Below are 25,156 nucleotides of genomic sequence, written 5' to 3' on the forward strand. Positions count from 1 at the left end.
GCAGAGGTACATTTTGAAGCTACTTAAGTCCCGGTGTAAAAGTTTGTGCTGCTCATACCTCACAGTACTGATCTTTTCTTTGAAACTATAAGATAAAAAAGAAATGTGTGTGCATACATATGCCCATGTGATGTAATCTACATTGGGAAAATGGAACAACCTATAAGAGAACAGATGGCCTTCCACTGTTCTGCAATTTGCAAGGCCAACAACATGGAGAAGAACGACTTACCAGTCGCAGCAAAAATGCACCACCACCATATAAAATGCATGGTTATAGACCATGGGCGAAGTGCAATAGGGTCCAAGCTTTCTTGTTAGTTCAAACTTGCACTGATTCACTGCGAGTTTGGTGCGAGAATGTTCCAAAACTCGGACTCTCACCATGTGCGGAGCCCAGAAAATCTCACAAATCGGAATAAGAGATTCATTACATGCAGTGTTTTCTTTTAAAAAAAGGGAGCCATAGGTCCCCAAAAGTCTCCTGTTTTGTACATCACTGGTCCTCGGATTAAGGTCTGTGGGGGCTCCTGGGCAACAAACGTGTGGGGGCTTATATATACACACATACACAGTATATAAATTACTTACTGCTTCAGAGGCAGGGAAAGGCATATTAGCCAGCAGAAGCAGAAGGGGCGGAGCCAAATATCGGCGGGGCTTAATCGCAGGCCGCTCAGATTAAAGAAAAAAAAACAGTTCATCTTGGGGATTGGGGCCGGGGACACTGTGTGGGGGCCCTGGGACGACGGTCCCTGTTGCCCTCCCTATAATACAGCCCTGCTGGTCCTATATAAGTAGCACCTGTGCAGTTTTTTCTTTGATAGGTTTTGTGAAGGAGAGAGTGTAGGAGCAGCATTAGGAGTTATCTATTTTGTTTTGTAATTTGCAGCATGGCATTTAGGCTGAGAGTATAAATTCAGGAGGTTTGTGCGGTTTAGCTTAAAAAGCTGAATTACCTCATGATCTGAGAGGAAGTCCAGGTCCATCCTCGCTCTATAGATTTGTCTGGCACGTACCCTAATTGGGCGCCCTCCTCTTGCTCTGCTCCTCAATAGTGATGATCCCACACAAATACAGCTAATAGGAACTTGGCAGAAATGCCATTGTTACACCCACACAAGTGATTTAGGTGTGCTTTATATAGGGGTTTAATTAGTACAAATTGGCTTCTTCTGTGTTAATTTGCCTCAGATGATGATCTACAGTAAAGCGGCACGCTGAACTCACCAGCCTAAAATGAGTCTATTATGTTGCAATTTTTTTTTTACTAGTTCTGTGAGAGTTTATAACTCGCAGCCTATTACATCCAGCGAATTGTATGTTTTTAATGGGAAACCTCTGGCTGGTGTGTTTGGGTGATTCGAGGAGTCTATTACATACGATGAGTTGGAACTCGCACGTTTCTAGCAGTAAAGTTGCACGCTTCACACTTTGACCATACTACATTTTGCCCCATCTGTCTATCCCTCCACGGGAAAAGGGGGGTGGGGGTGGTGTTTGCATGAATCTCCTGCTTCGACTACAGGCAAAGTGGACTTGGCATGATTAGCCCACATGGAGTCAATGAACATTATAGCCTGACATGCTCCCTTTAACCTTTAATTGGATGTCTTCTGCAGAAGTAAGTTCCTTGGTAACCAGTTGACGGAGGATGAACTATCAGTCTGCACTCTCTCCTCCGGCTTTTAATCTCACACAGAACACTTTTTGCCCGGCACAGGGACATCTGCCCCCCAATAGCTCTTATGCAGCTTGTCGCTTGGGGGAACTTGGTATGAATACCTTATTTGCACATAGATCCAGTGCATCACCTGTCCATCCTGGGGCTTGCAGTTCCACAAGGCTGATTCCTTAACTTGATATTGCAAGCCTCATTTATGTTTATATCAATCCATTAAGATTAATGTGAAGTTTTGCTATACTATTGATGTTATTGTATAGGTTATTCATTTTTATATAACGCCGAGGAATTCTTTGGTTTCTATTTTTAAAGCACCTCCGTCTAGTCAGACTTTCCTTTGTGAGTTTCTTTTTACTGATCATTTATCAGGCAGCAGCCCGAGACACTGGTGATATGCATCCTTTACTAATGACTGTTCCCGGCAAGGTCTATTATTATTAATATTATTATTATACCTGTGCTTTCCCTGGAGTGTGAAGTGAAGCTAGGTACAATATTTTTGATGGGATGACAAATGGGAGGATTTTTCGGCAAATCGAAAGCCCCAATATCTATGCTACACTGTCTACACATGTGATTTTGTATTAGAAGTTACCGATTTTTGGCCACTCTACACTGATTTTGCATATGTCCGTCTACTGGCAGTAGTCACAGGAAAACCAAGGAACTATGGGCAGATTATCACAAATGCGCACACACACTGCTCGATATTGGGAGATTGAGGCCGAGATTTTCTGTCATGGCCGAGTGATCGGCTAATTGAAGGAATGTGATTGTGGACGTTTTATCGGCGGAATGACGATACTCCTTTGCCTACACACTACACAATTAATCAGGCCGATTGCCCATTGGAAAATCGGCTTAATAATTTAGCTTTCCCGCTAGGCTGTTTTAGCGGGAACCAGGGGCCGCGTGGCTTGCTGGTGGGGAAAATTGCAGTATAGCGTTTACCGCCAGTGAATGGATGCCGGGCAGCTATTCACAGAGACATGAGTGCTGGGTGACGTGAGGAGCTTGCGCGGCCACGACTCCTGGATCAAGTTAGGTCCAGTCAGTACGGCAACGTCAGCCCGGACGACGGCCGCGTGGAGTCAGGTAAGTAGGGGACGGGGGGTGGGGGACTACTACTACAGGGGCAAAGGGCACAACTAAAGGGGCACTACTACTACAGGGGCACAACTTTAAAGGGCACAACTACAGGGGCACTACTTTAAAGGGCACAACTACAGGGGGCCCTGCATATGGGCACAACTACAGGGGGCCATGCATATGGGCACAGCTACAGGGGGCCCTGCATAAGGGGTGCTGCTACAGGGGCCATTACATAATGGGCACTGCTACAGGGGGCATTGCATAAGGGGCCCTGCTTAATGGGAACTGCTACAGGGGGCATTGCATAATGAGCAGTACTACAGGGGGCATTGCATAAAGGGCACTAGTACAGGGGCATTGCATGAGGGGGGGGTCTATGCTGAGACGGGAGAGGGGTCAGTGAAAGAGCGGGTCTGTGCTGTGAGGGGAGTTCTGTGCTGAGAATCAGAAATTAAAATCTAGTGCTATGGAATGTTTGAGGGAGGGGGGGCCCCAAAACTGGTATCTTGCCTAGGGCCCCATGAGATCTAAATCCGGCTCGCTCTCGAGGACCAAGGTTGGCTACACCTGGCCTAATCCTATCCTTCTCCCCCCACAGCAGTGGCGTAACTATAGAGGGTGTAGGGGGTGCGCCTTCTATGGGGTCCAGCGGCTTAGGGGGCCCGCCAGCACAGCAAGCATCCCCCTACCCTCTGTAGCACGGCCGGACAAGTTACAGGTTCTAGTTAGATCCAGTCAGATGCAGCATCTACGCGGGAGGACTGGAGCGTTGCCCAGCGGCCAGCGTGAGAGGTAAGTACTACACAGGGGTGGGGGCACAACATAAGGGGCACTACTGGGGGCATTACTGGGGCACTGCATAAGGGGTACTACATAAGGGGCTTTAATACAGGGGGCATTGCATAAGGAGCTCTAATACATGGGGCATTGCATAATGGACACAACTACAGGGGGTACTGCATAATGAGCACAACATCAGGGGGTATTGCTTACCCTGCTGTTATTGCATAATGAGCACAAGGCACCAGAGGGGCACTGTATAGGTAGACCTATGGGGACCTCATACCTCTGGTTACACCCCCGCCCCACAGCCTAACCTCCCTGTGTGGCCTAACCCTAATGTCGACATTTTTATGACAGCATGATGAATGTTGACATTATGATTGTCAACATATCACACTACACCCGCTTGGGTTTCCTTAAGTGTGCCTCAAGCTCCTGTACGCTCCCAATTTACCACTGTATGTGTGTGGGGGTGTGTCTATTATCTATTGGATTGCCAAAAGGACAAATATAAGTTCTGAAATGTTGATAACATAAATGGATTTTAGTGTGTTTTTACACAAGCCGACCAGAGTGCCACCCATTTGACGGTACTTCCGTATCTTTGCGGCCCCCTGCTGGATGTGTGTTGAAGATACAGAAGTAGCGTAAACTTCAGGAAATACTATTCGGACCCTTGCGGGCTCGCCACGCTGAGGGCACGGTGGCTCGCTTCGCTCGCCACATGGATTTATTCCCCCTCCATGCCCACTTGGATGGTAGGGAATGACGTTTGCACAAGCTTATAAGCCAGTGTCCAACATCATTCCCTACCATTAAGTGGACATGGAGGGGGAATAAATCCATGTGGCGAGCGAAGCAAGCCACCGTGCCCGCAGCGTGGTGAGCGCAGCGAGCCCGCAAGGGTCCGAATAGTATTTCCTGAAGTTTATACTACTGCCGTATCGTTGCGGTCCCTGGTGAAGATACGTAAGTACCCATTTGACTGATATATAGATATATAATATACACACGCACAGAATTATGCCAATAATTTTGGATTTCTTTTTTTAATTAATTTACACTATTCTAACACACAAGGAGACACAGACAATACAGCTTACATCCTTTCACAAGGTTGAAGGTAGGTGCCAGCTATGCCCTCCATGGAACTAAACACACCCAAAGCACAGAACACCCCCCTATATAAATCACACCTACATCGCACTTGTCACAACCCCAGATCACCAGTCACACTGCTCTGGCACTTGTCACACCCCCTGCAACTGCACACAATAGGCACATCATACATTTCAGCTCCAGGCATAATCTGGCACTTGTCCTCTGTAATCACTGAGACAAATGCCTACCCTCCAACATGACCCCTCCCATCAGGTACAAAATGCTGTTTCTGGAGTTCACCTAATTAATGAATGCAATCACCTGTGTTAAACTAGGTAATTGATGAGACAGGTGTTTCAACACAGGTGGCTGCAATCATAAATTAAGAAGGAAGTCCATGAGCAGAGCATTGTGTAACTAATGGGGCCCATACATCAGAGATGGATTTCCGCAATGCCATGATGCTGCAACCTGGCATCGCATGATCGCAGAAATCCAACATGTTGGATTTTGGCATTTGGCGATCGCGATCCAAAATTATCACAATTGTCAAATCGCGGACATTTAACATGTCAAATGTCTGCAATCCGGCAACGGATCTTAGAACATCGATGGTGGGCAATCGGAAATTTCCGATAGCAGCTCTGCATCGCGACGATCCATCGCAGATGTATGGGCACCTTTATGGAAACAGGTCATGTTGGAGGGTCTGCAAATGTGGAATAATGGTCATGTAAGTTTCCATAGTTTCATGACTCTGCTCGTTCTGTCTGTTACTCTGGAAGGAGGTTATGACATTGAGAACATGATTAACTTCCACAGGAGTGACATATAGTGTAGGGAAGTGTGTAATCAGCCTGCGGGCCATAACCACACGCCTGCTGCACACAGCTGAGCAGAGGACACTGCCCTCACCTTGGGAGCCTCTTCCCCCGAGTGCCAGAGCTGTGTCCCAGCCTCATCCCCACTGCCCTGCACAGGTTCACAGATGCCACCGCTTACCAGGAAAACATCTGTCCCGTATATAGTCACAGCATTGCTGGCAGTGAGGGGTCAGTGGGTGTGCGGGACATAGAACTGCGGGAGGCGGCAATGGGGGAGGGGAGGGAGAGCGGCTGGAGGTGACTGTGTCAGTAGCACTAGTTACCAGTAGTAACAGAAGCGTAGCACAGACGCGGCCTGTAGGTGGCGCCCGCTCCCCCCTCCCCTGTATCGCGCACACAGAGAGAATACATGAATGAATGGAGAAGTAGAGCAAGCGCGTGCTCCGGCTTCCCGCTGTCCCCGCCCACTCTCACAGCCTCTGCCGCTTGTGACGTAACCGCAGCTATAAATTGCCGCGATGCTGACGTGTGTGTCCTTCACTACCACCAGCCAGCCGCCGGGCTCTCTGTAACCATCCTGTGGCTCCCGTCTCTCCCCGTCCCACGGCGATATGGCCGGCTACCTCCGCGCTGTCACCTCTGCCTGCAAGTCCTCCGCTGTGGCCTTCGGAAAGAACCCCGGTGCCCTCGCCCCGGCCCTCAGCCAACAGCAGCGGAACTGTGAGTATGCGCCCGCTGTGCGTCCTTGGATGCTGCATTCCCCGGGAGAGGAGGGGTTTAAAGCCCCGCACCATACACCGGGGGGGGGGGGGGGGAGCTGTGGCCCCATAGCCATGGGAACTTAAAGTCCCAGCATACCCTTCCATCTTGCGTGCTGGGATTTGTAGTTCCACAGCAGCTGGGTAGCCTCGGCTTGTGCATGCCGGTGCCTGGTGGGCTGCGCTTCTTACAGTGTAGTAACCAGGCTTTGTGCAATCTCCCTTTATATGGGCATGTCTCTGCTGCCGGTGCCTAATATATCTGCCCCGCTCTCCAGCTGCCGCCTATAGCTCGCTGTGATGGAGGAGGAGGGTAGCTGCCGGCACTGGACACTTCCTTTGTGCTCGGCCTCAGTGCCCGGGACCCCCATGTACACGGTCCGCACTTGAGGCTGTACCCCTGGTGTGAGGACCGTGCAGCTGCCGGCCAGAAGGTCATCCAATAGCGGACTGACCTCTGCCGTCTCGGTCCAAGGGCGGAGAGACTGGGACCGGGGAAACATAGATGCATCCTTAGGACATGTACACTTGTCCTAGATAGGGAGGATGTGAGAGAGAGGCGCTGGTGCTGTCCCCGCCTATGCAGCATCTCCTCGCATGGGCTCCTGGCCGCCGTGCAGTATAGGCTCCGTATCATGTAGGAACCTGGCTGCCGGCTCCTGTATTGGCTGCAGAGTGAGAGGCTTTGTCTGTGAGTAGCTCAGTTGTAGAAGCCAGTGGGTGGTTAACCATAGGGCGTGATAGTGCTGAGACCCCCTCATTAGGTCAGTGCTAGTTTAAAATCCCCAGTGTCTCATTTACTGCATGGTAGGATAGTAGTGCATACAATACAGTACTGTATGTGCATTTAGAGCTTGTAACAAATGCTTTGGAACACTTTTTAAAAAAAATATATTTCCAAGATGTGACCTAGTGTATTGCTCGAAGTTGGATGAACTGTGGTTTCCTTGAGGTTTTGCTGAACTGGTGTATAGGGCTTGAATATGCTTTCCTCAGTGTCCAACCTGAATACCACAACTGCTTCCATAGAGCACGTCACCCAACCTCAGATGGAAAATATTCAACTTTTATACAGTGGGCTGCTTCTGACAACTGCACAGCAGTCATCGTTATAACATTGTGCAGTGCTGACTAAAATGTAGACTGGTCTTTATAAAGACTGTCACACAATTTTTTTTTTATTTTTTTTTAAATAACCAGTTTATTGTAAAAGTCCTGAAACGATGTGAAATCATTTTGCGGCCAGTAACAGTTCTAACTTTCCCTTGCACCCCACAAAGTTACGCAGGAAAGTTATTGATGTTAAGGTGCCTACACACTTAGCGATATTTTACATGATTTGCCCGATTCTGACGGCAAATCGTGTAAAATATGCCCGAATCGTGAGTGTCCACTCACAATGCCGATGCGCATCCCCGCAGGTCGTAAATCGCATCTTCAGATCTGCCGTGCTGTAGGAAAGATCTGACAGTCTGTCACGATGCACTGGAATAGTTAGGAGGTACGATAGATCGTTTGTCACATTGGGCAGTTTTTAACACCAAATCGTGCCCACGACTGCCGGGGAGCTGCTGGGGAGAGTACAAGGGGAAATCAGACACTATATCACTTCGTGACCACATTGCCAAGTGTGTAGGCACCTTTACTGTGTGATATTCTACCTTGATTTAGGCAGACAATCATTGCAGTGATAGCTGAGTACACACTTGGATGACAGACCAACCAATTTTGTTAAGCATACACACTTAGCAATTGGCCACATGATATTCCTGGCCTGAAGAACCCATTTCAGTATGCCCATCCAGTTTTGATGTAGTTTGGAATAGTTCTTGCAGCCAACATAGCATGCAGTCGTTTGGACGTGTGTACACTCTATAACAGGGATGGGAAACCTCAGGCCGCGGGGCCGTATAAGGCCCCCGGAATCATTTGGTCTGGCCCTCGGAGCCTTTTTCTGCTAGCCTCATCTGACTAGCAGGGTGCCTAGAAGGGCACCCTGTAGCCAGAATCTATGTAGCAGTGCTGCCTGGAGCGTCCTTAGGACGCTTCAGACTCACACCGCTGCCCTTACAGCTACCCGGAGCATTCTCGGCATGCTCCGGGCATTGTTGTAATTACCCGCTATTGTGGCCCTGCCCTCTTGTGAAGTCACATGGAGGGGCGTGGCCTGCATCTAGCCAACGAATAATATATATCAAAATGGTCCTCCATAGAAAAAAGGTTCCCCTCCCCTGCTCTATAAAATGTGAGGACGATATATCTCTATAATATATCGTCGTTCAGATATATTGTGTTTGTAGACATGTGGAGATGGACTGAACAATATATTGTTCATTGGCTGTATGCCCGATATATCGTCCTTTGTGTACCCAGCATGTATGGTATATGGTTAGAAGTGATGACCTCTATTTGTCATTGCATGAAGAAAATCAACTGTGTCCTGAAGCTTTATAGTGGCATTTACACTTGCTGAAGGCCAAAGTGAAACTGTCTCCACAACATAAAATGGTTAATGGTTATTTTTACTGCTCATGTAGTACTGGATATTCCCTCTTGTCACGTTATGGTTGCAGCTTCCCATAGTGAACTACGTTCATACTCTTGTCACAGGACCTGTTTGACCTTCAGGGCCCTAATGACCAGAAAGTACTGGTGAGCGACATAGAACAAAATGGATCAGATCAGACATCTGGCACCTCCATAAACCTAATGTGATGGTCATTTAAACATGGTTACAGAAATCTTGTAAGAAATGTGATTGACTAGCAGGATTGGCAAATCTTGGAGTATTTTAGATATTGTGATGGCATCACGCTTGTGTAATCCTGTTCAAACGTGTGTATATGTGCAGATGGATCTGCATATTAAAGATAAGAAACTATTCTCCAATACTTTGTGTAGTCCTAGGGGCTGAATTTAATAAGTTCTGGTTCTAGCCCAAAGCTGCGTACACTCGATACGATGTATCGTACAATATATAATTCTGAAGCATATCTCAACAATATCTTACACATTGTATAGTGTGTACACCCGATCTGGCATTGATTGCATAGTCCCTTCTGCTGTGCTGCACGTCAGATGGGACAATGCAACGAATGAAGCGGTATAGTTATATGCAGCATGTAACAGTACATCACACCGTCGTACGGCAGATCGTGCAGTGTATGGTGCACAATGTATTGTTGCGTTGCTTGCTGGATCGCACAGTCGTATGGTGTTTACCCAGCTATGGACAATGTGCTTCTGTGCATGTTTCCAACAATTACTGTACAAAATTGTTTTGAGCTATTAATTTCGAAGGTTAGAAAGTATTGGCTGTGTATGTTTCTTAAATTGGCTATCTTAATGATCCCAAAGACTTAACTGCCCTGCAAGTTCTTAACCATTTGCACAATATTGCTTTGACAACGGCCTGCATAAACAGAGCTAAACACTGTCAGTGGTTGTCTTTTGGAAGAATGTGTTACTTCCAGTGTAAAGAATGATCTTGGACTAGGACTTTGCTCTAGTGCTTATCAGCCTCCCTTATTTGCATATATTGTACAAAAATCTTGTTAAAATTGTCTACTAGAATGCTCACATTTTTCTGCTACATACTATACAGTGGCACTTGCTGCTGAGTTCTTGCAAATTTTCAGAGCTGGTTAGTTTTCTACACTCAAAATTGCTTAGATCGATACCCCTTTCACACTGCCATCAAATAACCTGATTTATAGCACATGAACGCTCAGCAACCCGGGTTACTGCGCAGTGTGAAAGGGCCCAGTTGAAATAACCTCGGTCGACCCGGCAATTCAACTCTGGTAACGAGCAGGATTGAACACTAGTTCAACCCAGGCCATGGTGTGGTGTGAACCGGTAACTTGGGTCGAGGCGACAGGGGCCCGTTCACTGCATAGGAAGGGCCGGCGATTGGAGATGATATCTCCAAGCACCGGCTCAGCAGTGATGGCGGTGACATATTCGACCTGTCATTGTCGGGCCGCCTGTCTGAAAGGGGTCTCATTGGGTAGCACCCGGGATGGACCAGTGTACTAATTCTAGGTGCGACTTGCCATTTGCGGTATTGCTTATGCTGGTTACACACCTGCAGATAAATTCTGCAGACCTGCTAAATGCTCAGACCAGACAGTGATTATCAGATCGGTGTGCACCCTGTGCAATTTTTGGCTTTGTGGGCAATGTCTGCAGATGTAGTCAACAGTGTCGGGGTAGCCATCGCACATGTAGCACATCGGCTACCGATCTGACTGCTGCAGGAGCATTTGAAGCCATTTATCTGTTAATGCATGTGCGCTATACAATTATTGGCCTGATCATACAATTATCTGCTGAATGACACAATTATATAGTGTGTACCTGTCTCTAGATTTTCTGTGACAGCCGATTGCTAATTTTAATAGTTTTCTGTCATATTGAGCAGTGTTTGTACTAGGAAAACCTTCTAAAACAGCGAGTGTCCTTGTCTGCTTATTGGAGTCGTGTGATTTCTATAAACATTCTCCAGGATATACGTGATGTAGCCTTTCTACAGTTCAGATCTAGACAGGCCTAGTTTATACATGTCCTTGGAAAGCTCATTCTCAAGGTTGATGTAGGTCAGGTGAGCGGCTTCTTATTGACAGTGGCAATCTTAACATGTGAATGTCGCTTGACTTATTTCCATGAGTGTGTATATATAAAGTAGATTTACGAATGTGTATTCCATCCACCATTTTTGTTTTTTTTTACTTTTTTTATATTTTATTTTTTTTCCAGTCACCTACTTGATTCCTATATTTATATCTGTAATGTGTTTAGCAGTAAATGTTAATTGTCAAAGGAGATCACCTTGTTTGCAGTGTAAATGAGCTATAAGGCACAGATTCTCCGCCTGCTCCATCTGCATGCTAGGCTTATGTTGCAGTACTCAGCTATTTTTATCTGGGATTGTAGAGCTGGGGGATGTGATCTGATTACGCATGTCACTCCATGCAGCTGCTATCTGACTACTTTCTATGAAACTGTTGGGTCTTTAGTCCTTTTAAGCTTGTAAGGCTTATTACAATCTATTGATAAGTGTACATAAAGTAGTAGCAAGTGAATTGATGTGCACATTGCCTGTGGCATGTACACGCTCACATACTCTGTACTGGGGCCAGCTAAGGAATAAAGTAGGCACTGCAATTCCTTGTGCTGAGGCTACAATTTACCTAGTTTGTGTTGGAAGCAGTAAGTCCATTAGGCAGTAGTGTAGGGATTGTTTCAATGGGGCGGGGGGGGATTCAATTGTGTTGGGGTGCCCAAAGTAAAGGGTCACCCATCAGAGCATTTCAATTGTTGCTCTGATTGGGTGTCTATTACTTTTGATGTGCCCAAAAGCACCAGGTTTAGCCACACAAAGCGACGAATCCAGTCTAAAGTCCATGTTAGGGCGCCTCAGGAGGCTGCGAGCAGAAATGTGCAGCCGCTGCTATGGGCACCCAAATGGCAGAACAATTAAATTGTTGCCTTCTAGACACAATATATATATATTTTATTTGTGTCTGTTTTTTAGAGGCCATTTTCTTACATATAACTTCCATTGATGGCTTGTTATAGACTCCATGGTTAACCCATTTCTGTACCTACAGATGCAGACAAACGTATCAAAGTGGCCACCCCAATGGTGGAGATGGACGGTGATGAGATGACTCGTATCATCTGGGAGTTCATTAAGGAAAAGGTGATTGCCAGTTCTTGTAAAGATGCCAATCTGTGCATGTGTACATTTTCAATACAGCCACTTTGTATTTGACCCAACAGATTAATGGAGCGTACACACGGTCAGATTTGTCAGATGAACGACTGAACGATTAAACGATTTGGACGATTTGACCAAAGTTTTGAACGATTTGAACGATTGAACGATTTTTGACTGCATTAAAATGAATGGAATCGTCCAAGTCTGACTGCAAACCCATCAGATGTCAGATATCGTTATCTGACAAACGGGAACGCGCATCGTTGATCGTCCATCGTTCAGGCATGTGATATGAACGATTTTCCTTCAGATATGAACGACTGAACGATTTTTAAATCGTTATCGTCCATATCTGAAGAAAAAATCTGATCGTGTGTATGCACCATAAGTGTACGTAAGCCTTATGCATGTACGCTAGATTTTCCATATGTTTTGCCTTAAGCCAGAGTTACACAAATCTTGGTCTTTCAACCATAACTACTCTGTCCTCAAACTGGAGTTTCTGTGTAGGTGTGTGTGTGGCTCTTGGCACATGTAGTAACAGTATTGTGAAACACTTCATGTGAACAGTACACTTGGAACAAGACATGGTTACCCAGCTGATGTATTCAGGCTCAACCTGACATTATTGGGGAATGTGTTGTTACTTAACAAGCATATTGACATGAGTCTAATTTGGGATATATACCCACTTCTGTATGTGTAATTGTATGTACTCATGTGGAGTTGTGTGCAGTTATAATTTGCATTTGTTTTTTGGTGTGCATTGAAAGTTGCATTAGTCACAAATTTGTGCACATCCTGCCATATGGTGACTATGGCGCGTTTTGTGCTTATGTCTCCCATACGTGTAGTGAGGCAGAACAGGGGTAGAGGGGCAAAGTACAGTAGGTTGTCCATGCAGCTTACAGAAGACTCCTGTGAAGATAAGTCTTGTAACTTTTGAATATATGACCAAAAAAGTAGATGAATATGGTGAGAACTAGCGGAACTGGCCTGTCCAGAGTAATCGATGACTTAAATGTAGTCTGATCAGCAGTCCCATAAGACAGTTGCTGACAGTCTCCTTATAGACAAAATGGCTAATGGACTTTCTTTAGCGAAACAGTAACCTATTGTAAGTAAAAGTTTGCATTAAAATAACAGACCCTGATGGCTGTTTAGAATCTTGATGTAGTAATTTGCATCACTCTTTCGAGGAAGTAAAAAGCTAAGACATAACTAACATCCATTGGCCTGAAAATGCTAATCTAGTCTTGTGAATAATGCATTATAGTCTTTACTGATTGATTTTTGTTATTTTACTACTTATTTTGACTAAATGTATACGTTTTCTTTGTAGCTGATCTTGTCAAATGTTGATGTTGAGCTGAAATATTACGATCTCGGGCTTCCATATCGTGACCAAACCAATGACCAGGTCACCATAGACTCTGCTCTGGCAACTCAGAAGTACAATGTTGCAGTGAAATGTGCCACAATTACTCCTGATGAGGCGCGAGTAGAAGGTAGTGTACCCGATCTATATATTTACATGTATATGGGATATGTTCACATACGGACTTTCTTCAGTATTAAAGTGCTTGAGTTCATTAAAGCGTCATATAAAAGCTTAAAATTCTATATATCATTCTTCAAGAAACTACTTCTCTATCCCCACACCGTCCCCCAATATAGGACACTGTAGATGCTACAGTATAGTCCTAGAGTCACTTGGGCATTCTAAACTGAGTGTGAAGATGTCATGAACAGAATACTCCGTTTGTTACATGCAGTATCACTGTAGGAGTTTCACACAACTATTTGTGTTATATGGATGGTTCAATAAGTAAGGTAACAAGACCTCTCGTGTGTAATGTTCTCTATTTTGTTCTAATTTCCTGCCAGGCCAGAGCAGGTAGACCACTGCTGCCCCTCACGGCCATTAGACTGCTCCTCATATCAGTCATATTGTCCCAACATCATTTGTAAGATGACAGGGCTGGCGGAAACATGGTGCAAACATTGAGCTGCATAGTGTGATTAGATTTCTAGGTCTAAAGGGCACATCAACAGCTGAAATTTGTTGAGGTGTACGGTGATAATGTCATGTCACGTCACGGAAACCGGTTTGATGCACTGCCTTTTATAATGGCAGGACAAACCTTCAAGATGAGCAGTGATTCGGCCGACCAAGCTCGTCCACCACAGAGGCAGTTTTTGCCGTATTGAAGGTCTGATTCAGAAGGATGGAACCATTAGAGCTAGTGATATTGCTGACAACTGAACGTCTCATTGGGTACTGTGTACGACATCGTTCATGAGCTACTGGGGTACAGAAGTGTTCACACTGGGTACTGAAGCAGCTCACAAAACCAATAGGATAGGATTCTCTTGTGCACTTGACGACATACCATGAGGAGGCAGTGCAGTTCCTTCAATGTATTGTTACATAAATAGATATATGGCTTCATCATGTGACACTGGAGACAAATCAAATGTCCATGACACGGAAATATGCATCGTCCCTACCTTTAAAGAGATTCCAACCTACTGTCACCATGACCTCCTTTGCTGATGGTTTTGGGACCACAAGGACGTGCTGCTTGTTTTCCTCACCGAGGGCGATACTGTGACTGCTGTCCGCTATTGTGACATGTTGAGCTGGTTGCAGAGGGAAATTCATCAAAAACTACCTGGTTTGCTGTGAACAGATGTCATATTGCTGCACTAGAACGCCAGGCCACACTCTGCTAACCGCACGCGAGAGTGGTTATGGTGGGATTTACTGGATCATCCTCCCTACAGCCCTGACATGGCACCAAGTGCTTTCCATCTCTTTGGACCATTGAAGAAGCATTGGGTGGAAGGCTATTTGCAACAGACTGAAGTTCAGCAAGCCATCATGTCCTGGCTTCATGCACTTGACACTGATTTCTTCTATCCCGGGATAGATGCCTTGGTCTACCGATGAAACAAATGCTTGTGGAAAATCTGTACAAAGGCCATACTATTGATTTACACGTATATGTAAGAGCTGAATAAATTTATGCAATAATGTCTTGTTACCATATTTATTGAACCACCCTCATAAAAAAGAACCCAAAAAACAAACTTTAAAATGTCCATATAACATATTGCTTGCTGGTTACAATTTGCCTTTATTTTTTCTTTGGGTATTTTTAACCTTTCAGTCACTGTATATACTTTTAATCAGCTTCACTGCTTTGCTTGGTGCTATAAAACTTGATAAGATTTTGACACTGTAGCCATTATAAAAGAGCAGTGCCACCTAGTGGCGGGAATATGTTTCCTGTGAAACTCCCAGGGAGTAAGTGATGTTGTAATCCTATAAACTCATCAGTTTAGATATATTTAAGTGTCATACTTTATTCAAGCCCGAGTATAAAAAAATGGAAGCAAATTTAAAGTGAAACTATAAATGACATTTAACACTGCCCATTTCAATGTGAGTGTAAACAGAAGACCTCCCTAAAACAGCCAACTATGACAGTGACCAGTAATGGATGTGTAATTTGCATAGTTATTAGCAGGCACTAAGCTAGCAAATGTGACCGCTTATAAGATAGCCATGTCTTTACTGACTCTAATACCCTCTGCTGATCTGTCTCACTTCTAGATGTAGTTTTGGTTATGGTTTGCATCATGTTCGGTTTTGTCTAGTGTTTGAATAGTCAAATTAACTGAGACTAATTTAAAATGGTGCGGTGTTAGGAAAGTGCTGATGTACTGTAACATTCTACCAAGTGGAATCACTCTTGGTCGTTAAAATTAATAGTTTAATATGTATTTTTATTCCAATATTATGGTGTGAAGTTAGTGATGTGAAAAAACTCTTGAATCCTGTTGGTCTTTAATTTATTATAGATATTTGACTGCTTTATAAACCCAGTACTAAATTGTATAATGCATTAGAAATATATTTAATATAAATATCCTCAAGAGTGCCCCTGGGGACACTTACATTCAATTGTACTTTCTTCTTTACATTATGGAATAAAGGTGATATTTACTTTTCTTGTGTAGACATTTTCTGCAAATGGGAGCATACCTTTAAAATTTGATGAGGCTGGGGGCACAATTATCTGCTCTATTACGGAAGTGCAAATACAATGTTAGACTTAAATACCTCCTAAATTAATTTACTTGCTTGCAGGGATGTCTAACTAGCATAGGCCCCTGGCAAGCATATGACAGACTGCCTCCTTACATGTCATTGTGTTAGTTTAAATCCCAGTGGTCGGGATGCTTGTGCTGGAATCCTGACACCAGACAGAATCCTGGCACCGCATCCAGATTAAGTGTTAGGGTTAGGCACTTGGGGGGAGGGTTAAAGGTAGGGTTCGGATACTTACCGACAGGTTTCTGTATCCTAACCCTGTCAGAATGCCGCTGTCATGATTCTGACCAACTGGATCCCATACCCAACCCGTTTAAACAATGTCTCAAATTTAGATCCTTTTTCTTGTGGTTGCTAAATATCCCTCCCAAATAGGGGGGTAGGGAAGATGAACACTGTCAATTTTATGGAAGCTAGGAAGTCCTGTAACATTTTGTATGTCTCCAATAGTGAAAAACAGATGGGGTTAGTGCACACTTCAGCACTGTGCATATAGGAAACACTGTACTTTGTAAAGTGCCTCTTTAAACAATATGAAAGTTTAAACCTACAAAGGTTTATCAACTGGCCAACTTGGGAGGCAATTCAATTCCGTAGCTCCCAGGAGAGTGCACCGAGCTATTCAATTGGCTTAGCTTTAATCCTGCGACTAAACTAGTGCCTCAGGGCAGCATTGTGTGAGGTAACCGAATCGTACCCATCACTTAAGTTGGAAAATGCAGTTTAGCGTGATTAAGCCCCAGTCATTAGTCACGGTAAACTGAATCTCCAGACATAAGTGCGAGGCGGGATATTGAATAGTTCCGGGCACTCATCATGGGAGCTATATCGCCATGCTAGGAATTAACTAGCCACCTAGCATTGCCCCATAGTAACAAATGTTAAATGTGTCTTAGAGTTTAAGCTGAAGAAAATGTGGAAGAGTCCCAATGGAACCATCAGGAATATCTTGGGTGGAACAGTCTTCCGGGAACCAATTATTTGCAAGAACATTCCACGCCTGGTTCCTGGATGGACACAGCCAATTACTATTGGCAGACATGCCCATGGTGACCAGGTAAGCTCGGTGATTATGGTATAATGGTTGAAACATGTAATGCTGCCATTGTTCTCAATAGCTTCACTTTAATTATATTTTTTATTTAGTACAAAGCCACAGATTTCGTCATTGACAAGGCCGGAAACTTCAAAATGGTGTTCACGCCAACTGACGGAACGGCCGCTAAGGAATGGGAAGTGTTTGACTTCCCTGCGGGAGGTGTTGGCATGGGAATGTACAACACAGACGAGGTAATCATGGAATTCCCGTATTGCACAATTGGTGTTGACATTAATGGCTTAATGATTCATATCCTATTAATACTGCATATTTTTCCGCAATTTGAATAGCCATTGCTTTAAAATATAGTTGCCCATAAAATAGTTTTTTTGGGGAATTGATGCTAATGTTAATGTCATGTATGACTTATAAAACACATATGTATTGTAATAAAAGGCGATAACTACTCAAGTTTATAATCTAAGGATGGAAGCTAGTAGTGCATGTGTGACTTTGTTACATATTAATGTTCTATTTGTCACCGCTATAACAAGCCTGTCTACATAAAATGATCCATGTGATGAAGGGAAGGCTCCTTCGTGCGTGCATGTGTGTAGTGTTAGGCAGCTATGAGACCTGAATATTCCTATTTGTTGCTCTTGTAGTCTATCTCTGGGTTTGCACACAGCTGTTTCCAGTATGCTATACAGAAGAAATGGCCTCTCTACATGAGTACAAAGAACACCATTTTGAAAGCTTATGATGGCCGGTTCAAGGACATCTTCCAGGATATCTTTGAGAAGTAGGTTTTTTTTTTTTTGTTTTATTTGAGTTGCAACACCAAAAAAAAGTGACGTCAAAACATGCTCTGCTTTGTAATTTAAACTTAAAAGGGTCACATTGTAACAGGCTGGTGGGTACCGGATGCCGGTGGTCAGAATACATTTGTCTGTCAGTATTCTAACGCTCCCTCCCCGGTGCATGACCTATCCTCCTGCCACCCAGTGCTTGATCCTAATGCTAACGCCCCCCCAATCTGTGATTGAGCATGTAATACTCATAGCTGAGGCTATAATTTATGTTTCAATAACAGAAGCTATTCTTTGTATGCCTCCATGCTCACCTCTAGGTGACACATGTAAGGAAATGTTGCACTATTGGACCTCTGTGCACCAGAATAATATCGTGATTAGTATGTTGGTGGATGCTGTAGTGGCCTAAAACTAAACATACTCCTATTGAAACCTGTATATTTTGTATCTTTACTTCTCTCTAATGGACTTGCATGTTAGACAGAGCCTTGGGTTTATCTGTTTTGTTCTAGCATGGTAGGTATAGCAAATTGTTCCCATGTAATGACCATAAACTGCTGTATTTCTAGGCATTACAAGCCAGAGTTTGACAAACTGAAGATCTGGTATGAGCACAGGCTGATTGATGACATGGTAGCACAGGTTCTCAAGTCTAACGGCGGCTTTGTCTGGGCTACCAAGAACTATGATGGAGATGTCCAATCTGATATTCTTGCTCAAGGCAGGTTGTTTTAAATAGTGATGTCTGAACATGACCTTACACTAGGCTTAGTGGTGTTTGGAACTTGCCATCGTTGCAGTCATCGTAGGTGGTGCTGTGTGGAAACCATTTGTGCATTTACTAGGGATCCTGCAACATCTCACAGCTATTTGTATAGTGGCACATGGGGCACACCCTGCTCCTCCCACATTGGCACAGGAAACAGCTGATATGCTCTGACATGAAGCTGGTGTCTATATGTTTGCTTGCACACATGCAGTGTAAATGCCTGTTTGCTGCTGCTGCTACAGATGTTTCCTCATACACCTCTCCTGTGCCATATGGTGCAATTCATGTACTGCATACTTTATTCCCTCAATTTGCATCATGAATCGTAAATTATGTACTAGCTGTTAGTTTTGTTGCAAATTAATTTATATAAAGTTGCAGATAAGCATGGTGAAGGTCACTAGTATTAGACCTGTCTTTTTACCTCTTGTGCAACTTTTTTCTGCTTTTTTCCTTTTTGTCATTGTTCGCCCTTGTTTGCTCTACTTGGGATTAGTGTAGCAAAGTCTGTGGTGTGCTAATTGGGACTATTTGGCATTACTTTGGCTTAGGTGTATGTGGGCACATCAATATGTTAGTACCTGATGTTATCACACCTACAAAATACATAGGAAAGTCTCTTTGCAAGTCTTTTCCACTAACACTTCAAAATGTGTGGGGATTGAATTGTAGAATTGGTGAAAAGAAGGCTTTCAAGTAACTCATGTGTGGGTTTTTTAAAATTTGTTATACAGATGTGTCAAATTAATCCGTACAGTCTGTGTAATAGTTGGGATCTGTATATGAAGTAATGCGTTGCTGCGTCTGTTTTCTGTGCCAGTTTCCGTTGTGCTTCATATACAGATTCAGTCACACAGATATAACAGTATTGCAGATGTACAGTCAGGTGCATAAATATTGGGACATTGACAGAATTTTCATATTTTGGCCTCTATTCACCACCACAATGGCTTTGAAATGAAACAAACAAGATGTGATTTATCTGCAGACTTTCAGATTTATTTTGAGGGTAATTACATCCAAATCAGGTGAACGGTGTAGGAATTACAACTGTTTCTATATGTGCCTCCCACTTTTTAAGGGGCCAAAAGTAATGGGACAAACTAAACAATCCTAAATCTAACTTTCACTTTTTAATAATTTGCTACAAATCCTTTGCAGGCAATTACAGCCTGAAGTCTGGAATGCGTAGACCTCACCAGACACTGGGTTTCAGCCCTGGTGATGCTCTACCAGGCCTCTACTGCAAATGTCTTCAGTTCCTGCTTGTTCTTGGGGCATTTTCCCTTCAGTTTTGTCTTCATCAAGTGAAATGCACGCTCAATCAGATTCAGGTCACGTGATTGACTTGGCCATTGCATAACATTCCACTTTTCAGCCTTAAAAACTCTTTGGTTGCTTTTGCAGTATGCTTCGGGTCATTGTCCATCTGCACTGTGAAGCGCTGTCCAATGAGTTCTGAAGCATTTGACTGAATATGAGCATATAATATTGCACGAACACTTCAGAATTCATTCTGCTGCTTTTGTCAGCAGTCACATCATCAATAAATACATGGGAACCAGTTCCATTGGCAGCCATACCTGCCTACGCCATGACACTACCACCACCATGCTTCACTGATGAGGTGGTATGTTTTGGATCATGAGCAGTTCCTTTCCTTCTCCATACTCTTCTCTTCCCATCACTCTGGTACAAGCTGATCTTTGTCTCATCTGTCCATAGGATGTTGTTCCAGAACTGCAATGGCTTTTTTAGATGTTTGGCAAACAATAATCTGGTCTTCCTGTTTTTGAGGCTCACCAATGGTTTACATCTTGTGGTGAACCCTCTATATTCACTCTTGTGAAGTCTTCTCTTGATTGTTGACTTTGACACATATACACCTACCTCCTGGAGAGTGTTCTTGATTTGGCCAACTGTTGTGAAGGGGTTTTTCTTCACCAGGGAAATAATTCTTCTGTCATCCACCAGTTTTTTTCCGTGGTCTTCCGGGTCTTTTGGTGTTGCTGAGCTCTCCGGTGCGTTCTTTCTTTTTGCTATATCTCTGATGGGTTTGTTTTGATTTTTCAGCCTAATGATGGCTTGCTTCACTGATAGTGACAGCTCTTTGGATCTCATATTGAGAGTCGACAGCAACTGATTCCAAATGCAAATGTCACACCTAGAATCAACTCCAGACCTTTTACCTGCTTAATTGATAATGAAATAATGAGGGAATAGCCCACACCTGTTCAGGAAATAGCTTTTGAGTTGATAGTGCCATTACCTTGGCCCCTTAAAAAGTGGGAGGCACATATAGAAACCGCTTTAATTCCTAAACCGTTCACCTGATTTGGATGTAAAATTACCCTCAAATTAAATCTGAAAGTCTGCAGTTAAAGCACATCTTGTTTGTTTCATTTCAAAGCCATTGTGGTGGTGAATCGAGGCCAAAATATGAAAATTCTATCAATGTCCCAATATTTATGCACCTGACTGTAACAATTTGCTTCTCAAAGCTGCACTGATTGTGACGTAGGCACATTTTCGGGAGAAATGGATGCTCAGTGGAAGCTGAGTTGCGTGAGACCTGGCAGCTCACGCCAGGCAATTTGTGTCATGGGCAGATCTGTTCTGTTGGCTACTTTGTTTGAGTGACTAATTCTGATATGAAAGTTTGGGCATTTTAAATTGGCAGTGATCACAAGGAAGCACTGAATTCATGTTCTCTTATTAATATGCAAGTAGGTGATTCCCACTCAGCAACTGCACTTGGTCACCAAAATGTGCTTCCTACATCACGTGTAATTCTCATCCAGGTCAGCGGCTTAATGTGAATTGCTAAATATTTGTTTCAGGCTTTGGTTCCCTCGGATTAATGGCATCTGTCCTGGTGTGTCCTGATGGAAAAACCATTGAGGCAGAAGCTGCTCACGGAACGGTTACTCGTCACTATCGGGAACATCAGAAGGTGTTTTTCTCCCCCCTCCTCCCTTCATTGCTTATAAACCTGATTTACTTGTTTAGTAATCTAGAAGTCTATCATAGCAAGTGACTTTCCAAAGAGTAGCATGCTGTTGGCATAATGTACTTACAAAGAAAATTCCCTGAGTCCTTGAAAGGATTTGTAGCAGATTCTGTACCCAGTGTAATGTAGAGGATGCAATGGGACCAAGCGAAGCCATGAAGCTGCCTGGTATAGTCTGGGTACATTCAGTTTCTGCGGCTTTTAGATCAGTGAAAGTGTTTAAACACTAAACTTTATGTATATGACCCTTTTTTGGTTTGGAAGGTTGTAGTCTTAGAAACAAAGCACTATCTGTGAGACTGATAGTGCTCCCACTTGACAGATGTATAGTGTGTTGTACCACACAATAGATACCACCTTAGAATGACACAATAGAGTATCTCAATAAAAAGGTGTATTTATTAAATTGACATCAAATATAGAATAAAAAATGGAAACAAATACATATAATGTCCAAAAATAAGCAATAGTGATCCTCCTGGTAGGTTACCGTTTTGGGTGGGTGGTGTGATAACACGATAGGACTTTACCTATCATGTTCTCACACCACCCACCCAAAACGGTAACCTACCAGGAGGATCACTATTGCTTATTTTTGCACATTATATGTATTTGTTTCCATTTTTTATTCTATATTTGATGTCAATTTAATAAATACACCTTTTTATTGAGATACTCTATTGTGTCATTCTAAGGTGGTATCTATTGTGTGGTACAACACACTATACATCTGTCAAGTGGGAGCGCTATCAGTCTCACAGATCTTTGTTTCTATGTTTACAGGTTATGGTGTATAATCCTTTTTTCTGTGAGGAAGTAAGCTGCACCCTATTTGTTTACTGCGTGATTTTATCCCCTAAATAATTGTAGTCTTGGACAATTGCCTTGATGTGTAGAATTTACTTTTAGTATAAAGTCTCATAAGACAATGTGCTTTCTAGGTTGTGACGACTCCATTGTTATTACTTAAATAAAATGTATAACAAGAGTGTGACAACTCCATTCTTAAAGATCAAGCTGTAACTTTTTTTTTTTTTTTTTCCCTCTAAGGGTCGTCCCACAAGTACAAATCCTATTGCCAGCATCTTTGCATGGACACGAGGCTTGGAACACAGAGGAAAACTTGATGGAAACCAGGACCTAATTGAGTAAGTCTTGTGGTCTGTAGGATAAAGTTGACATAATTTAAATAGAACTTTATCAGTGCTGATGCAATTGCAGTTTTCTGATTTATTTTCTAGACAAATCAGTCTAGTGGATGCAGAGAGATGTCTGAGTGAAGAATAGGGGCAATAGCTAAATACAGCATTAAGTATATACATTTTTAAGTTTAATTCCGAACCTAACAGTTTATAAACTAGATCATATACTGCTGTCGCCGCTGGGGTCCCAGAGCAAGTTTGATGACTTTTCCTAAAAAAAAAAAAAAAAAAAAAAAAAAGATGGCTTGCTCTGGAGGTGTGAGAAGAGACTAGTTCTATAGAAATCACCACATCTTATTTTCAGTCCCTAAATTGAATGTCAAAACCCCCGTACATATATCAGTCGCTCAACTGAACGGCTAGTATGTCGGCCAGTGTGTACCCAGCATAAGTCACCTGTGGTCAAGCATAGATATCCTTAAAACCTGGACAGTTAGGGTGCCTTTGGGAACCTCTGGTATATGGTATTTAAGATATAAATTGGCTTACATTCCATGGGCTAATAAAGCTGGGAACACGCTATACAATGTGGGTATACACACCATAGCTGTCAATCACATTGTCACATCTACTGTTCTGCACAGCGCATGGGATGATACAATGAACTACACTATTACATGCAGTGTGTATGGCGTGCGCCATGCTTTGTTGCATCACCGGGTTGTATTGAAATTGCAGTTTAAACTGGAGAAGATTGCACATTCTTTAAGACTTAAACTGCGTATCCATTAGGCGATTTTAATGAGCGATTGAACAATTACGACATTTTTCAATTGCTCATTAATCGTGCACAAATCTTGTACTATGTCCAACGACCAGCGATGCGCGCTCCCGCTGGTCGTTTCCTACAGCAATCATCTTTTGAACATGACTGTCAATCTGCCGATTAACGACAGATTGGCCGTGTTCAGGGATGAGGGAGGGTGCATGCACTGAACACAATATTATACAGTGTAGGCACTGCATAGGAAGACGAACGACTGTACGATTATGTCTTAATCGTACTGTCCATAGTCGGCAAGTGGATACGCAGCTTTAGATGACATCAGTGTACAATAAACCTTTTTATTTCTATGGGAACCAGGAAATGTTTAAAAGCAACAAATGTAAATTCAGGGAATAGTCTCAACTCCAACATTAAAGAGCAATCGGTGATTTGCAATTGTCAATCAGTTAAACAATGTATATTTTTGAAAATAAATCTATTTGTAGACTCTTTACATACTGGAACAATTTGTATAGTAAAAAACTCTGCAAACTATCTAGTCCTTTATGCAACAGACAGCAACTTGTAAACTGTGTACTGCTTAAAGGGTGAATTACTGTTACTGTCGGTAGATGTATGAAGTGTAGAAGTTTCCCGCGGCAACCAATCTGCTCCTACTTATTTTATAGAATGTACTTAATAAATACAACCTCAAAGCCGATTGGTTCAGTTTACTGCTGGGATAATGTGTGTACTGCAAGGACCAGGTTAGAAATCCACTATGGTTTGTAGGGATGTGTAATGGAGGTTTGGCTGCTTAAACATTGGCTAATCCAGTAATTTGCAATGTGTATAAATCTGGAATCTTGTTGACAAAGGACTGGCTTTATACAAACACTGTGCCAATCAACTTGAATACAGGCAATAGCTCCACCACACTCGCACTATATTGTAATTTAAATTTTTTATTTTTTTTTACCACACAGCTTTTCCTTAAAACTAGAGAAGGTTTGTGTAGAGACCGTTGAAAGTGGTGTAATGACAAAGGATTTGGCTGGCTGCATTCATGGAGGTTTCAGCAAGTAAGTGGGGAGTGGCTCTAATTCATGCATTTATGTAAATCTGAATTCCTCATTGACTAAATTGCAAACCTGATCCTAATCTACTTTTCTCTCCCTCAGTGTCCGACTTAACGAGCATTATGTAAACACAACAGACTTCCTGGATGCTATTAAGAACAATCTTGACAAATCTCTGGGGAAGAAATAAACTTTGCACTAGTACAATGGCCAGACCATTTTTTACCTCATTTTTAACCTTTGAATATAGGAAGTCACCTTTGTGGCTCTGGAACAAACTTTTTAACCCGTCTAATGCTGGTTGTATTTTTAAACACCATGAACAGCTGCAGAATTGGGACAAGTTTTATCACCCGTCTAGTGCTGGGATGTTACTGCACCTCTTGTATTTGTCATCTTACCTTGATGGTGCAATGTATAGCAAATAAACATTCACAAACTCTTCTCCTTGTAAA

The 25,156-nt window shown here is 43.2% G+C and overlaps 1 protein-coding gene across 1 annotated transcript; it reads left to right on the forward strand.

The window, feature by feature from the left end:
* Nucleotides 1-5,997: 5,997 nt before the first annotated feature.
* On the forward strand, nt 5,998-25,156 carry IDH2 (isocitrate dehydrogenase (NADP(+)) 2). Its single transcript, XM_088472936.1, has 11 exons — nt 5,998-6,204; nt 11,855-11,946; nt 13,307-13,472; nt 16,981-17,141; nt 17,231-17,374; nt 17,789-17,925; nt 18,505-18,656; nt 21,545-21,657; nt 22,765-22,862; nt 24,609-24,704; nt 24,804-25,156. The coding sequence occupies exons 1-11, from the start codon at nt 6,096-6,098 to the stop codon at nt 24,889-24,891; spliced, it is 1,356 nt and encodes a 451-aa protein (XP_088329062.1). The 5' UTR covers nt 5,998-6,095; the 3' UTR covers nt 24,892-25,156.

Source organism: Taudactylus pleione, unplaced genomic scaffold, assembly GCF_031769625.1.
Source record: "Taudactylus pleione unplaced genomic scaffold, aTauple2 ptg000129l, whole genome shotgun sequence".
NCBI classification, from domain to species: Eukaryota; Metazoa; Chordata; class Amphibia; order Anura; family Myobatrachidae; genus Taudactylus; species Taudactylus pleione.

Bases quoted from the DNA above. Each gene is read 5' to 3' on its own strand.
- IDH2 (XM_088472936.1), top strand. From the start codon at position 6,096: ATGGCCGGCTACCTCCGCGCTGTCACCTCTGCCTGCAAGTCCTCCGCT. The intron at 11,947-13,306 runs GTGATTGCCAGT...TTTTCTTTGTAG, and splicing joins GGGAGTTCATTAAGGAAAAG to CTGATCTTGTCAAATGTTGA. The intron at 17,142-17,230 runs GTAAGCTCGGTG...TTTTTTATTTAG, and splicing joins GACATGCCCATGGTGACCAG to TACAAAGCCACAGATTTCGT.